The sequence below is a fragment of the Triturus cristatus genome, chromosome 6 (assembly GCF_964204655.1).
Source record: "Triturus cristatus chromosome 6, aTriCri1.1, whole genome shotgun sequence".
Lineage (NCBI taxonomy): Eukaryota > Metazoa > Chordata > Amphibia > Caudata > Salamandridae > Triturus > Triturus cristatus.
Genome location: NC_140589.1, coordinates 1,648,758,297 through 1,648,774,998, shown reverse-complemented (window position 1 = coordinate 1,648,774,998; position 16,702 = coordinate 1,648,758,297). Strand labels below are relative to the sequence as shown.

At 40.8% G+C, this 16,702-nt stretch overlaps 1 protein-coding gene across 3 annotated transcripts in view; it reads left to right on the top strand.

The window, feature by feature from the left end:
* Positions 1–11,035, top strand: part of MTA3 (metastasis associated 1 family member 3) — a 988,675-nt gene extending 977,640 nt beyond the window's left edge. For 2 of the 3 annotated variants that reach the window (XM_085612803.1, XM_085612804.1), the window contains one exon: positions 9,194–11,035. In XM_085612803.1, the coding sequence (XP_085468929.1) occupies positions 9,194–9,305 (112 nt within the window). In that variant the 3' untranslated portion in view covers positions 9,306–11,035. The remainder of the gene's footprint in view (positions 1–9,193) is intronic. The other variant, XM_085612805.1, reaches the window with a different exon arrangement.
* Positions 11,036–16,702: the final 5,667 nt, after the last annotated feature.

The window sequence follows — 16,702 nt, the reverse complement described above, 5'->3', positions numbered from 1 at the left end:
TGCGATGGATGGAGTAGGGAATTTTCTTCTGCAAAAGTGGCTAAAGTAGAGTGTACGTGTCTCTCAAGACATTTAGAAAAAGCAGGGAGCAGAGATATAGGTCTATAATTGGCCAGTATTTCTGGGTTTGCAGTAGGCTTTTTCAAAAGGGGTGTCACCATGGCATGCTTCCATAAGGCTGGGACAGTGGCGAGATCGAGGGATAAGTTTAAGAGATTGGCAATGATTTCCAAAGACTGGTCATCCAATTTTTTAATAATTTTAATAGGGATGGGGTCCCTAGGGGAGCCGGATTTAACAGTTTTTAGGATTCCTTTCAATTTCTCTAATGAAAGAGTCGGCCAGGCTTCCAGTAAATTTTCACCCAGAGCAATGGGTTGAGGCAAAAATGGGTCAGAAAGAGGGGGAGGGTCAGGATCAGAATTATTTGTCTTGATGTCTGAGATAATTTTATCGATTTTCTCAGTAAAGAAACAAGCTAACGCCTGGCATTGTTGTGTGCTTAGTGGGGGTGCAACAGCTGTGGTATGTGCGCCCGCCAATTCCTTGACTTTGGAAAAAAGAGTTTTAGGCATGTTAGTTGCTTCGATAATTGTTTTAGAGACAAAAGCAGCTCTCGCTTTTGTACAGGCAGCATGATAATGATTTCTGGCTTCATGATAGCTTCTTTTGGCATTAGGGTCGTACTTTTTACGCCATTTGCGTTCTAGTACTTTGCATTTTGATTTTTCTATTTTAAGGCTGTCGTTAAACCATGGGGCTGGAGGACGATGCCTACTCCCTTTGGTGCGAGTAGAGGGCAGACAATTATTTGCTGCATTTGTTAGCCAGTTTTGTGTTTCAATTGCTACGCGGTCCATGTTGGAGTTTAGGCTTGGAGGGTTATGTTTTAGTGCCGCATTTAAAGCATCGATGTCGACTGACTTACAGTTTTTCCTGAAAGTGACATCAGTGTTTTGTTCCAAACTGGGGGAGGGTGGAAAAGTAATGCTAAAATTAATGAGATGGTGGTCGGACCAGCCAGAAGGTATGGTGGCAATGTACGTAAGTTCCCTGATGTTGGATATTATGGGGTCCAACAAATGGCCCGCTATGTGAGTAGGGCTGGAATTTATTATGGACAAATTTAGTGCAGCTAGGTCTTCCAACAGATTAGAGCATGAGGGGATAGTGGGATCTTCTAGGTGTAGATTTAGATCACCCAGCAGGGAAAAATTGCTTGATGACATATAGTAGGGAGTAATAAAATTTGCAAAGTTTGATACCCATTGAGAAGGGTTGCCTGGAGGTCGATAAATCAGAAGGCCTGACATTGTAAAATTGGGGTTCAAAGAGATTTTGAAACGACCCGCTTCACTGTCTGGAATTGATACAGAATCCAAAGTGCATTTGAATTCTCTGTTAAAAATGATAGCAATCCCACCCCCTACCTGTTTTTCCCTGTCTATTCTGACAATGGCGTAGTTATCGGGGAGGGCAATAGCAACATCCGGGCCGGCGCTGTCATGCAGCCATGTCTCAGTTAAGAAAACAGCGCTAGGACTTTCTTCGGTAAGGAAATTGAAGATATCATGCTTATGTTTGGGCAATGATCGACAGTTTGTACTATAAAATACGTATGTTGGCGGCACGTTTTTACGTAACAGTTTGCATTTCCTGTGTCTCCTAGATGGGTCGGGGTGGGGTTGATATACGGTGGTAGACAGTTTACATTCGGAGCAAACATGAGTTCCAACTTTGTGAAGGTTGAACAGAGAGCAATTCAGATTGGGGGTAGGGCGCAACGCTTTCAGAGCGGAAGATGTTCTTACCAGCCTAGGGGGTGAAGTGGGAGTGGGAGCCTTGGCCTCGTGCCCCGTCCTGGCACGGACGGGCACAGACGGGCTAGCCTTTGGCGTGTCTTCGGCGTGCTGATGGTGTGCCCGCTGCGCTCGACCGCTGCGCTGTCGAGAAGTGAGCATGATAAAGAGGGGATAGAGGAGTAGGCGTGGCTACGTGGGTGGGCGTGGCCCCGAGTCACGTGGGTGCAGTGACGCTGAGTAGGGATTTTGGTCTTCCCCCTCGGCGCTGTTTAGTGCAAAAGAGCAAAGCAGCTGACTAAGTGAGTTTTAAGTCTTTTAAAATCAAAACATGAAACAAAGTGCAGTTTGACAAAGATTAAAATACACGCTACTTACTGATAAAATCAACTGAATTTAAGTGTTAAAAACAGTTATTTACCAAGCCAATGTATTAGTTTGCTAGGAATTACATTAGTGATTTAAATGTGTGCCTTTTTCAATCAAATTAATAATAAATAGCCCTTTTCCTATAGCTCAATTGATCCTATTTTTAAAACCTTGGCTAAAAAAATGACACATTTTGGTGATAGATGAATTCTTCCTAGCCTTCCTTGAACAGTAGTTATGCACTGGGAAGCACTCTTCTTTGCCAGGTGACAGTCAGGTTCTGACAGTTTAGAGTGGCTACTGAAGTTGGTGCATTTGGATTCCAACATCAGTTTTGCTTCTGTCACCTTGCCTGTAGCACCGCATCGCCTTGAGCTCAGTGGAGAGTATTTGTCCCAGACCTCACCCATTGCTATTATGTTCCTCTTGAAAAAGCTAACATTGATTATACTCTTTCTGTTGGATCAACCTAGACAATAAAGATTGATAGGCTCTTTTTTCTATACAAAAATGATTTATTTACCTACTATTGTCGATTGTGTGCCTCTTTCAAAGTAATCTATAATTTGACTTTATTATAACAATTCTTTTCCAGATATTGGGTTAAAACAATAACGTTACCCTCACACACACTGAGTGGCTTACTTTATCATTGAGGTGCTCTTTCTCGAGTGCCAGCTGCTGTTTGGTGGGCTCATCCAAAGCTTTTAATTATTACCAAGTCTTTTTTAAGAAATACGAAGGGTTGTGAGTGTGATGTAAAATTGTATTGAGAGTAGGATGGAAGTAGTAATTTTATTTAGGTTAAATCCTATCTTATACAAGATTAAAATCAAATAGATGTAGTGGGATCCGTGGTATTTATTAGGCTATCTCCTTACTTCTCAGTACACTTGTTTCTGCCCTCCTTAGCATGTACATACATCACTGAGCTTTCATCACGACCAGTGTGACCCAGGTCTAAAGTGCACCCTACCCTCTGATTGTGTCACTGTGGTGTAGGAACAAAACCAATGTGACTTATCTGTCAGTATGATCTGATTTTTAGAATTAAGCGTAAATGCAGGAAATTTCAAACTACCGGTGACTGGAGAGTGGAGACACTTGTTTATCCCATCTATTAATGCTTGGATTCCGTTTTTATATTTGCTCTCGCCATTGGTGCCCATGATGAACCCCCCCCCAGTCCCGCTTGGTCCAAGTAGTTTGAGATATCATGGGAATTCTCCCAAAAAGCGAGATCTAGGTGTGGAACAAAAAAATAAACCCACTAAAAGACCATGGAAAATAATATGCAAGAGATACTCCAATATTTGCTTATTCCAGGAAATTAGACCTACAAGGTCCATGATCAATTGTGTAAAGAAATGATCACCAGAGTAGGCTTCTTGATTGTGAACAAGCTAGTTCCATTCTTTACCTACTTCTCCTACATCCCCCCCTCTTTTGGCCACCTTCGCAAACATTTCTCCTTGTTGCGATAGTTCCATCATTCAATGTGAAAATTAGTTGCTTTGTTTTTACTTATTTTGTAACAGAAAGCCAACTTGCAGAATGCCAACATAAAACCTAAAATCTATGGGACATAAATGTGGTACCCCACGTTTCAGAGTGGTGAGTGTGCAGAGAATACGGTTGTCATGGAACAGAAAGCAGTCATACTGGCTTCTGGATTGCCATCACAGGTTTTATTGCAATTTTGAGACAAGGATTTAGACCAGCTGACACCCAAATTTTACACAGCATACCACATGTATTTCCATAAAAGAATTACCACATCACTCCAGATAGTGATGTCAGACTCAGATGAAGTTTAGTTGTCTTCATAATACCCAGCAGTGGATATCCTCATACTCTTCCTCAACCAAAGGTTTGGGACCCTTTTTTTACCCTGTCATCTGGTAAAACATAAGAATCCTTCCTACCCAGTGGTAACGTCTTTTTCCTCAGCCATTTATTTGAGGATGACTTGTGGACTGGCAATGACCCCTTCATGCTCATGGTGTACAGTTGTGTTCCTCTGCCTTGGTATTTGGATTGATATACTAACTTGATTTCTGGCCCTAGCATCACGCTAATGTAGCATGTGTACAGAGGCCTAGGCTTGTCCCTTGACAAGAGCAAGGTCCTGAATTTGTCCAGTGACCTGGATGGGTACACCATTACCATCATCTTATTAAAGTTGAATAGAAATTCTACTTCACCAATCTACTTATACTTAACGAATCGGACCAAAAAATATTTTTATGATAGTGAACTCCTTCACTCACCCTAAAATACTTCAACAAGATATTCCGCCATCACAGATTCTATGCCATCGTATTGCTGATTTTGTTTAAGAGAAAGTTCAAACTCTGCAAAAAGATTTTAAAAGGCCCCTCTCATTGCTCATAGAGGTATTTCCTAATTATGCAGGTGATAGATTGACCCTGCAAGCTTTTCAAACCATTAGCTTAGAACAGTCATGCCAGGCCATTCTCTCCTGTAAATCAGGGCCTATGTTTGACCCATGCCCCCCACAGATTCTGCATGCTATTATTTACACTTTTAAACCAGTCATGAATAAGATATATTAAATTCCTCCCTCTCACAAGCAGAAGTACCTGGGGAATGGAAAATCGCGGCAGTCAACTCCTTCAGAAAAAACAACTTGCAGACCCTACCATTCCCTCCAATCTCCGTGCTTCTGTGAAACAGGAAAATCATGGAGAAATTAGTCAACAATCAACTTATGTCCTACTTAGAAGAGGCGAATATTCTACATCCTAGTCAATCAGGTTAGAGGTCCCAGCACTCTACAGAATCAGCATTACTATGCACCGCAGAAACCCTTAAATCTGCTTTAGACCAGGGAAAAAACGCGGTGCTGATTCTATTAGACTTATCGGCCGCATTTGATGCAGTCTCCCATGACATCTTGCTGGACCGTCTCAAAACATATGGCATTTCTTATCTAGCCTTGGTCGAAGACAAGTTGTCACTCTTGGTCTCTATCAGTCAGCAGAAAAACCCCTGTTCTCTGGGGTTCCACAGGGCTCCATTCTAAACCCTTTGCTTTTTAATGCGTGCATGGCGCCCCTCATCAGACTGATATCATCATTTAACAATGAGACTATCTCATATGCGGATGATACACAGCTAATTTTGGTATTACACAAACACTCCACCCAGGCTGAAGAAGATCTACAACACTGCCTTAAAGCAGGGTTTCAATGGATGGAAGTGAATAATCTGAGGTGTAACTCAGAAATAAATGTGATTACGCCATTAGGAAAATCCAACACCTCTCCCCCAGCCTATGGTGTCCCAAAGACATTCTTCCCCCCTCCCAACACAGTGAATGTAGTAAAGAACTTTGGGGTCAAATTTGACAAACTCCATGTGGTCCAACATGCAGCTGCACGGTAAGTCTTAAAATGGCCCAGAGGCTCTTCTGCCTCAGCTGCCCTAAAATTATTACACTGGCTGCCTATCCACAAAAGAGTTCTCTTCAAGATCCTGGTAGTCACCTACAGAGCTTTCAGATCCTCAGGTCCCTACTACCTCCGGTCCAGGTTTACTCCCTTTGTGACACATCGCCTCCTCAGATCCTCATCCACAAGCCTTCTTAAACTCCCTGGTTTTAGGTGTATCACCAAGTGCGTAAGGTCAATTGCGGCCCTAGTGACTAAAGCATGGAACCTCCTTCCTAGTCATCTTTGTTTTATTCAAACAGAGACCACCTTTAGAAAAGCCCTGAAAACCTGGATTTTTATTGTGCTGATGCTTTTTGTCTATCACTCATTTGAGTCCCTAGCTATAGCTTAGTGTACACATTAGGGCCCCCCCTAGCACCATGATACTCCTTGGAAAGTTGCGCTTTACAAATACAATATAAATATAACATAACAAAACCAAGAGTGCCCTCTTTGACAGACAGCAAACGACTGTTCCTGGGTGTGGATTTTGTAGGTAGAGTTGTGGATGCAATGCACTGTGCTTTGTGACTCCTTATTTTTTTTAAAGTTTTTTTTTGCAGAGTTTTATATAGCACAAACTTGACCCAAATCCAATCAGGTATCAGAGCGCTTTACATAGCACCAGTTACATTACATGAGGCTACATTCATTTTTTGTTAGGCATGGGGAGATTAAGTGATTTGCCCAGAATCACAGGATGTTCAGGGTCATTACCGAGACTCGAACCCAGTTCCCCAAGTTCGAGGTCGAGCGCCCTAGCTGTTAGGCCAACTCCTCTCCAACTTGTGATCAAAGCTCTTTTATGTGTCAATGAAGTGGAGCCTACTGGCCCACTCATGTAAACTTATGCTTCTCTGTGTTTACCCAACCCACGCTAACATCCAAGCGTATGTTGTGCTTGTTTATTTGTGTAGCATGCGTTGCACATGCATGGCATGTGTGAGTGAATCAGAGTAATTGATACCACTGGGATCCATTTTGGCTATGCCTGGGCTGACCTTTGCACAAGATGAAGATAAGGTCTTTTTTCAATTTGAAGGTAAAGCTGGAGGTAGAAGACTTAGACAGTGAATCAAGGGAAGTGGAAACAAGGATTGCTAGAACCTCTTCCACGGGGCAAGAAGGGGCTACTTGGCCCAAGTGTTTGGGTTGAGGCATTTTACTCCTGATGTCAAGGGGCCCAACCTACCATCATTCCTCAGCAATTGGGCCAAGTACCCCTTCAGCACTTGACTCTCAGTAGCAGCGTGGGTCAAGCAGTAAAAGGCTTCTTGGGGGGAGGTAGATGCAGGGGGCTAAACTCACAACTCAAAATACGTTCAGTAGCAGCAATAAATAAATGTCCAGTAAAATACTTGCTTTTATGAAAAAAAAGAGTATTTATACATGACCAAAAGGTAAAACACAGCATACACAAACAATACATATAGTCCCCCTGTCAGGGCTTTAGTGTTCAATAGACAGGTCACTGAGACCCACTTCCCTGTCACTAATGGAAGCGGTTATTCCCATTCACTATAGGTGAGATTCAGGTTACCCATGCTAGTATTCTTGGTCTCAGAAGAGTTGCAGTTCCCCAAGAGCTATGTGATAGAACATGTCCCACCAGGCTTTCCATCCCTGCATCCGCCTTACATGCTAGTGCAGGGGTTGTGCTACTCGATTCCCCAGGAGCGTTTCTCTCTCAGAAGTGCCAGAGGGCTGCAGTGGCTGCTGATGGTGAGTAACACTCAGGGCTCTGCAGGGGCAGCAGCTGGGCGTCCACAGCACTTCCTCTGGTGAGACGGTAAGTTCCTCCTCTCAGCTGCGGGCGGCGATCACCTGGATTCCGATCCTCAGTCGATGCTCAGGCATGCGCAGGCCACCACAGCATCCTCTCCTCTCAATGACAGCTGAACCAGACAGGATGATAGAGGTACGACTGAATAAACCACGCGTGCCTCTACCACGCAGCCTAAACCATGAATGCGTCTTTACTAGCATTCCTTTACCATGCATTCCTTTACCACGTAATTTTGTGGTAAAGGCAGGAATGGTAAAGGGGTATGCGTGGCTAAGGTTGCGACCCCCCCCTCCCTAAGCTACAAACTCACCACCTGCCCCCTCCCCGCCCTGAGGTCCTAATACCCCTACCCCCTCCCAACCCCCACGCTATCCCTAACCTGTAAACACTACCTGGACCTCCTCCTACCTCCTTGTTCTGTTCCTACAACTACCTCAACCCCTTCCACTGCCCTTAGACAAACCTCTATTTTAAAAAACGACCCCAACTCCCAGCCCTAAAAACTACCCCGCCCTCCCCGAAGCACTAAAAACGACCCCAACTACCCATTCCCCTCCCCCTGCCCTATATCCCTGTCACATAACCCTGTCCCTTAACCTTACCCAACCCAGCCCTAAAAACAACCCCGCTCTTCCCAATAGCCCTAAAAACGACCCCTACTACCCATTCCTCTCCTCCTGTCCTGAGGTCTTATACCCTAACCCCTAATTAAAAAACTAACCCGACCATCCCCAGACCTAAAAACTACTCCCAACACCCCAATCCTGAAAACAACCCCTGATCCCCCAGCCCTTAAACTACCCCGACCCCCAGCCCTGAATACTAGCCCCGAACCCCCATTCCAGAAAACTACCCTGACTCAGCCCCAACCCACAAAACTACCTCATTCCCCAGCCCAGAAAGCTACCCCCGACCCATCCCCCAGCCCAGAAAACTACCCCGACCATCCCCAGCCTATAAAACTACCCTCGACCGCCCCAGCTCAGAAAACAACCCCCAGCCCAGAAAACTACAGCCCAGCGCCACTTACATCACCGCGGATCTCTTCCTGTGAGGTCTTCCTGCTTCTGTCCCCAGCCGCTAATCCGCGCATTGTCTTAACCACGCATAGTCATGGTTAAGGTATCGGAGTGGTTAAGGCAAGTGTGGTTTAGCTTACGGAGTCAGAACACTCGTGGTTAAGACCGCTGTGTTCTGACTGTTTACCATTTGAAATTGTTACGAATTAAAGTAATTTTTGCCTGATCTTGAGTTTGGCGGAGGGTTACTCAGATAACTTGTCTGCATATCCTATGGCACTACTTGTAAGGTGGACTGGATATCCGTCACGTTTGTGACAGGATAATCCACCCGCAAATCTTGCCCATTGATTTAGCATGTTCAATTTGTTATTAGGCGTTAGTGTTTGCTTTGTCAAGTGTAGCCCAGGTCTACACATACAAATAGCTTTTACCCTCTAAATGCAAAATGATATACCATGTCATCCTATACACCTACGGTTGAACTAAAACCATCTTTGCTTCCATTGAAGGTGGTTGGCTCATCTCTCTATAGTGTCTGGAAGTTTTATCTCACGGCTAAAGCTGTAAATACATTCCTCATATTTGGAGATATTTTATTATTGATATGACCACGATTTAAAGGGAGGTCTCAGTTGTCTTTTTTTTTTTTTACAATAAAATTGACTGATAAATGTGTGTGTTTGTTTTGTGAATACCTGCATTCATGATTACACCATACGTGCAAAGCATATATCCTGACTCAGTGTTTATTTTTCTTTGCAGAAGAATTCGTAAGAAATATTCAAGGATACATTTAAAAAGAATTTCTAGAAAACCATGCACTCCGTTTTTCCTTAAGAAGCCATTGTTTGTAAACCAAAAAGAGGCAGTATAGCTGCCAGTGGTTCAAATGCAGTGAAATGTATGGCTTCAAAAAGTGGACTTTGAAAGGAGCTTCGAAAGCCTTGCTCAACCAACAAGTATTTATGATTTCTATAAGAGACAGAAGAAATTAATTCTGCTTCAAGTGCACATGGCGAATCCTCGTATATATTTTATAATGCCAAGGTACCCGATAGGACTTCAGACTGACTCAGAGAAAAAATAGCCAAGAAAGCATGACTGAAAAAACTCAACATCAATAACAGACATCACTAAATACATTAACAGAAGTACAGTATGCAAAGTAGACCAATTTCAAACGTCTTCTTACACATTTGACAGCAGACTTTGCAAAGGTTGTACAAAGCAGTGTTTATAACAAAACAGTGTTCATTACTATGGTATTAGTGATTTTTCTAAATCTTGAATATGTCAGATGTACTAGCAAGGAATTTAGCTCTTCCAAAAGGTTTGGTATTTTGTTACAGGAATCTACACAGGAATTCGCTCTTTTTTACGTGGCAAGACGCAATTGCAATTTTTCACTTGACTATAGATTAGGAAATACATCTAGCAAATTCTCCCCTTCTTGCACAGTAAAGGCAGAAAGAGTATGGTATAGATGTGTCATTGACTGGTTTGCAACTACAGAGTGCTCCATATCCTTGTGAGTCATGAGGAAGGGGGAGGGTGTCCTTTTAACCCCCCTCCTTTCATTGAAAATTGCATGAAGTCGCAATGTTGACATTGTGAGTCAGAAATTCATTCACGACTACTAATGTACAAGATTGAATCCAATGAGGTGGAAATCTGACAAACCTACAATAGTTTGCCCTTTGATTTTGATAACTAACAGACACTAGCAAAAAGATTTCTCCATGTTTTTCCAAGCAGAATACATAAATTAACTTCCCAATTTGTGTGTTTTCAGGTGCATTCCTAATAACGGTATGGCTAAAACACATATCTCAGATAAGATCCTTTTTAATTAATGTACATATAATTTGTGGCACGTTCACCCAATGCTATGGTATACTTGTCCTAGCATCGCTGAAAAGTTGCTAAATTAGCGTCTTTTATAACAGTGCCTATTCAAATGTATGATCAAGGTATTGGCCTAGACAGGCGTTTTTTGAGCAAAAACGAGATCTGATATTAATGCTTAAGTTATAATAGTTTTTTTTCTAAAATATACTTTTGTTACACTTTTTTTTACTCTTAGGCATGTCGAGATGGCATTTTTTGTGTCTAGGTTCGAGTTTATTCTGCCTTTCTATGGATAACAAAACAACAATGAAACTTTGTAACTGTATTTGTTTGTAAGCTTGTACCACCTGGCATTATGAGAGTTTCCAATGCCATTTATGTAGTCAAGTGATTTTGTATAGCAGATGCTGGCATTAAATTGGCGCTTTTTAGACCCTGGATGAACAAGGTAGAGCAGTTATTTATGTCTTTTTCTTCCCACCTTAAAACCAAAAGCATTTGATAAAAAATATTTTGTTTATGAGTATTTGTCAAAACCTTGGTAGGTAAACTACAGCAGTGCAATGATCGCTAGCACTACCATTACTTTTACTACTATTTTTTCATTTATCTACAAAGACATAATTGCGTGAGTACATTGACATTACACCTGGCCTATTATATTTAAAAATTGTTTTAATTGGAAATGTTGCCAAGCACGCCTATCTGTAAAATGGAGAAAGTCCCCTTTATTAAAATGTCTCAATATTCATCATATTTTATGTTGTGATAGTTGTTCTGATTTCATGTTCCCTTCTAGCTGTGTCTGTTTGTGTAGGAAGCATCCCTTTATCTTTTAAGGGCCGAAGATTCACGTGAATAAATAATTTCAACTTGAACTGCTTCTAATGAATGTTTAATGCTGAACTGCAGAACCATGCTACTTTAACTTTCTTTCAAAATAAAAGTATGATGTTTCCCTGCTTCAGATGTCTGTGATTATTCATTTCGATTTATTGAAGACAAAAATGAATGTCTTTTGGAAGAAATTAGGAAAAATAAAAAGGACATTTCAATTTTAAAGAAGTTGTTATTAGCACTACCACAACCGTATTAATATCACTCTAACATGTTGAAAGAGTAATACTCTACAGCAATTATATTGATCTCTTTTCATTTGTCATTTTAAATGATCCGGCTTATTTAAAACCTCTTTTTAATGTAGATCATCAATCTTAAAATTAATGTTGTATGGACTAATAGAAAAAGATAAAACCAGAATTTCTGGCACATACAGCATGACACTGGCTAAGTTTGTTTACACAGGTAAGTTTAAAGAGGTTGGAGTATTGATTACATTCTTATGCTCTATCACTGTTTATGCATCTGTAAGCAATTGGGTTACTGGTTCACTGGGGTGTGAGCACTGGCCAAGCAATAACCACAACCCTAGTCAGGGTAAGCCACAACTAACCCCTCAACCCCCCGGTAGCTTGGCACAGAGCAGTCAGGCTTAACTTAGAGGTAATGTGTAAAGTTTTGGTGCAAGACTTCAAACAATAACACAATGAAAAACAAAACAAAAAGATGCCACACCAGTTTAGAACCACAGAGCAGAATTTTATTAATGAAATCAACCAAAATGACAAAAATCCATCAGTAGAAACAGAGCTATGAATTTTTAAAGACTATAGTGAATATAGCGCCAAAAAGCAGAAAGTGCCATTTTGGGATATATGGTTGCACTGGACTGGGTCAAAGTCAGAAGTTCAGGCCAACTGCGATGGAGCGCATGTTGGATACAATTCCCAGATTAGTCCCACTGAAGTTTTACCCTCTCAAGACCGCGCCAAGAGTCCCATTCGTGTTGGAGAGAGCTGCAAGGAGAGTGTTGCGTGAGGCTGGTGACGTAGCAAAAAGAGTGTGCGTGGCATCGCTGACGGGCAGGCTGCATCTGCAAATTGGTGGTCTCCAGCGAGTGGTTGATGTTGGAATGGGAAGTCAGACTGGCGGCTCTGCGTAAAATCACGATGCGAGCGGCAAGGTCTCAGTGAAAATGAGCCTGTTCATGGTTAGGAAGTGTCCAAAAGCTTGATTTCAGCTCGCCGAGCCACACCAGGATCCAGGACCTGAGGGTCACCACTTGGGGGTCAGGAACTTGCCGCAGCTTGGTCCAGGGATTAGTACAGGATGTTGAGGAGTCTTTTATGTCCCTGACGCTCAGATCAGGAGGCCAGTAGACCAGTCGTTGGAGTCACTCTGGTGTCCTGGGTTCAAGATGAAGTTGCAGGTCCAGTTCTCCTTCCCCAGGCTAGAGGACAACAGGGAGCAGGTCAGCACAGTATGACAGCAGTCCCTTCAGAGCAGCAGTCTACCAGAGTGGCAGTCCTTGTAACAACACTGTAGTCCTTCCTCCTGGCAGATTATCCACAGGTCTAGAAGTGTACTGTACTCAAGAGTTAGTGCCTGAGGTTATATATATATATATTCACTGAAAAAAAACATAGGTTTCAGGCACGTTATAGTTAGGAATTGGCATTTAAAAAACCTTAGAAATTCACTAAAAAAAACATAGGTTTCAGGGGTGTTATAGTTAGCTGGACATTTCCCTCGTACAAAACCCTAGAAATTCCCCTGTTATAGTTAGTTCAGCTAACTATAACTCGCGCCTTCGCAATGCACTGCTGATGACGTCACATATTACATCACTCATGACATGGTGAGTGAATTTCTAAGGTTTTTTAAATGCCAATTCCTAACTATAACGTGCCTGAAACCTATGTTTTTTTAATGAATTTCAAAGGTTTTTTAAATGCCAATTCCTAACTATAACGTGCATGAAACTTTATTTTATATATATTTTATCCATGTTTTTGGATCCGCGCACCCTAAGCGCACCGTTCTCGATTCCTATGCGATAGCATCCGCGCATGGTATGCGTCGGGTACGTGGTTAGTGCGCGATTTCAATGCAACTGGTACGCGACTCCCAGCCTATCCGCGACACGTTCGATGTACGTAACGCGACGTTTACGCGCCTTCGCGATGCGTCATCTGCGTCTATGACGCAGTGGGTGCGCGGATCCCGCAAAGTATTTAGCATTTAAAAAACCATATTTATGTAATTCATGTGAATATTAATTGAAGACAAACTCTAAACTAGTCTTATAACTAATATATTTTGACATCTAATCCTATATTTCTTTTTAATTAAATTTCACGGATGCGCGCTGGGTGTGTGCTGCGTAAGCACACGGTGCGCGGATCCCATGTGACCTGCAAAAAAAGAGATTTGATTGGTTCATTACACTTCCTGTTCTAACTACTGAAGGACCCCACCCATTTCAATCATTCTTCTTTGAGCTTCTTTGGAGAACCACCTCTTTGGAGAGAAGAAGATTTTTTAGTCTAAGTTTACACTTAGCTCTAACTTTTTTCAACCAAAAATGGCTTCAGGGCAGCAGGCATCACCTGCATCACCTCATACTTCTGAGGATGAATTTTTGCCGGCGTTACCACGCAAAGAACGTTTCTCTTCAGTGGTATGGACATTTTTTACTTTTCCCGAGGGGCAGAATAAAACCAATGCCACCTTGGTCACATGCAAGATTTGCAAAAGAGTCCTATCGAGAGGGGATCCTAACAAGAAATACTCTTGCGGCACGGCAAGTATGATGAAGCACATGAGGATCCTTCATCCAAACAATCTTGCAAAAGAAGAGTGCCGATGGATGAGAAACGTTCCTGCTCCTGCACCATCCACCTCATCGCAGCCGAGCACATCAAGAGTGCATCCATCAGACCAAACCTTGGACATCCGTCCTCAATTTAAATTTTTAAAAGTGCTCTGCACTAAGTGCAATAAGACTTTGTGCTATGGCGAGCAGTCGATCGATCTGATCTGCCGCCGCCAAGAAAGTCATACTTGCTATTTTTTTGATTTTTTTTTATTGTTCCCTGAAGTTCATTCTTTGGTTTCTCCTGTTTTTTTTCTGTTTTTTTTCAGAAAAACCAAATAAATCACAAAATTGTTAGAACCCCCCCCAAAAAAATATAAATGAAGAAAGAAGAAAAAAAAAAAGTTCTTGTAAGACCTAACTTTCCTGGTTTAAAAAAAGAGCTAAATTTCTTTGTTAGTGTGAGAAAGTTTAGATGAATGTATGTGTAGTACGTAATTCATCATCATCATCATTTGATCTTTATTTCGACATTTTTTCAGTTATAAAAGATTACAGTTAAAACGGTTAAAAAATGTATAAAACCACAAGGGATAAAATAAACATTTCATAAAATCAGATTAACAAGCAGGGTATGCAATCATGATATACAATCACCCCTGGGTACCGCTGTGATGAGAGAACATCTCTTGGACCACATAGCTACGTAATTGACTGAATGAATGCATTAGTAGCGTATGGTGAATGTATAAGTACAGAACTATAAGGAAGTGCTGCAGCATCACACAGTAACCTCTGTAACTGCAGTGTGCTGTAGTACTTCCGAAGCACAGGGATGCAACATATATACATAAATATGTTGCAAATCTATGCTTCTGTCTGCACTGCTGCTTAAACTGCAGCCATATGGTGACACAGGCACCCTTGCACCATAGTGCAAGGATATCTGTGTCATGTGCTGTTTGTTTTTCTACAGGAAGATACACCTTCCTGCACAAAAACAATGAGAAAATGCATTTTCCTCCTGCAATGTATGCTGAACATTTCAGCATGCATTGAAGATATACAAATGAGGAGAAATTAAAACAATTCTCTTTGTTGTGCTTTCCTACACCAATTGTAGAATGGTGCACCATTCACACACATATCGAGATTTATAATTTCTGATAAATCTAGACATGTGTCTTGTTCTATGAGTTTTAAGTGCAATCATGCACAACAACACTTATAGAACACCCTTTCAACACAAAGTGGTCTAAATGATGAGGTTGTATTTACATGGAGTATAAAAAGTGCACAGAGTGCCTTTTCCTCTCTTTGTAAATATAAAAGAGTATCTTGCACAGTAACTACTATGTTACAAAAAGTGACATATTTCCGTTTTTAAATTTCCTTGCGAATGATAACAGTAAGCACAGAGTTTTGTCTGCAAAGATGTTCAAAGAAGAATGATTGAAATGATTGCGGTCCTTCAACAGCTAAAAACGTGAAATATTATGAACCCCTCAAATCTCTTTTTTTGGAGGTCACATGATATCTGATTATGGTCAGATTTCAAAACTACATAAACAGAGTGTTTTGAGAAGCGTGTTTCAACTTTGTAGCTTCTTGCAGGCCTCTTCATTCTGCATATTGAGACTTAGTTAAACTTACCTTCACAGTAATAGGAATAAAAAATAAAAAATGGTATTCATTTTTTGCTGTTTTTCATTCAAATATAAATTGTTAAAAATTGCTTATTTTAAAATTTGGATCTGTGAAAGAAAAAAAAAAATATATAACATATATTTTTTACAACACAACATAATTTCCACAAAGTAATTTGTTTGCCTTTTTTGCTGTTCTCAGAATATATTGAATTTCACTAGAAATAGTGATTTCAATGGTACTCATCACTTAACAGCGGGCAAAAAAAAACAATCAGAAAGATTGTTAAAAAAAAAACCATCATACTATTCTCAGTAAAATACCAGAAAATACAAATCATACATATATGAAATGCTTACAGATTACAAAATTTTATAACTTTAACTTATAAAAACTGTAAATGTTGCCGCATTAAAATAATCACCGAATAAATGACCACCAAAAAGACCATAATGCAAAAATATACCTTTCCTTCTTTTGCACTTCTTCGTTATGTAAATTGTCCAATGGTAGTCCTATTAAATTATAATAATAAATTCCTCAGAGCGTGAATTATCTTCCTAAAACTTTGGCTTTAAAAATATTAGGTAGGAATTTTGTAATTCCCTAGGCAAACGTTGTTTGAAAACCAACTGGGCATCATTACAAAGTGTCCAGCCTTTGTCACATTTTAGATAGGCAGTGTAATGTCCAGATGTGGTGGAAGGACCATCATGGAAAATTATTGCAATTGCTACAAAAGTCCTTCCTGATCTTGATACTTGTGTTGCTACAAACTGCTTTATTAAAGTATCCAATTTTCTTCCATCAGCTGTACAACGTTGCATCATTAAAATGATGTATTTTCCATATTTTGTTAAGAATAATGTGGATAACATTTCTGATTTACATTGGCTACACTCCATGTTTTGAATTGCACCATTCACTAATTTATTGAAAGACACTGATTTACAGTCTGGTAATGTTAAATACAGAAATCTCTCAGTGTCTACATTGGTGCTACATGTGTACATGCAATTTTCACAATAATGTTCCCATTTTTAAGAAAGGCCAAACATATTTTCTATTTCAACACCTTCATTTTCAAAAATTGTAAGCATATACATTAAAAATTCCTGAGC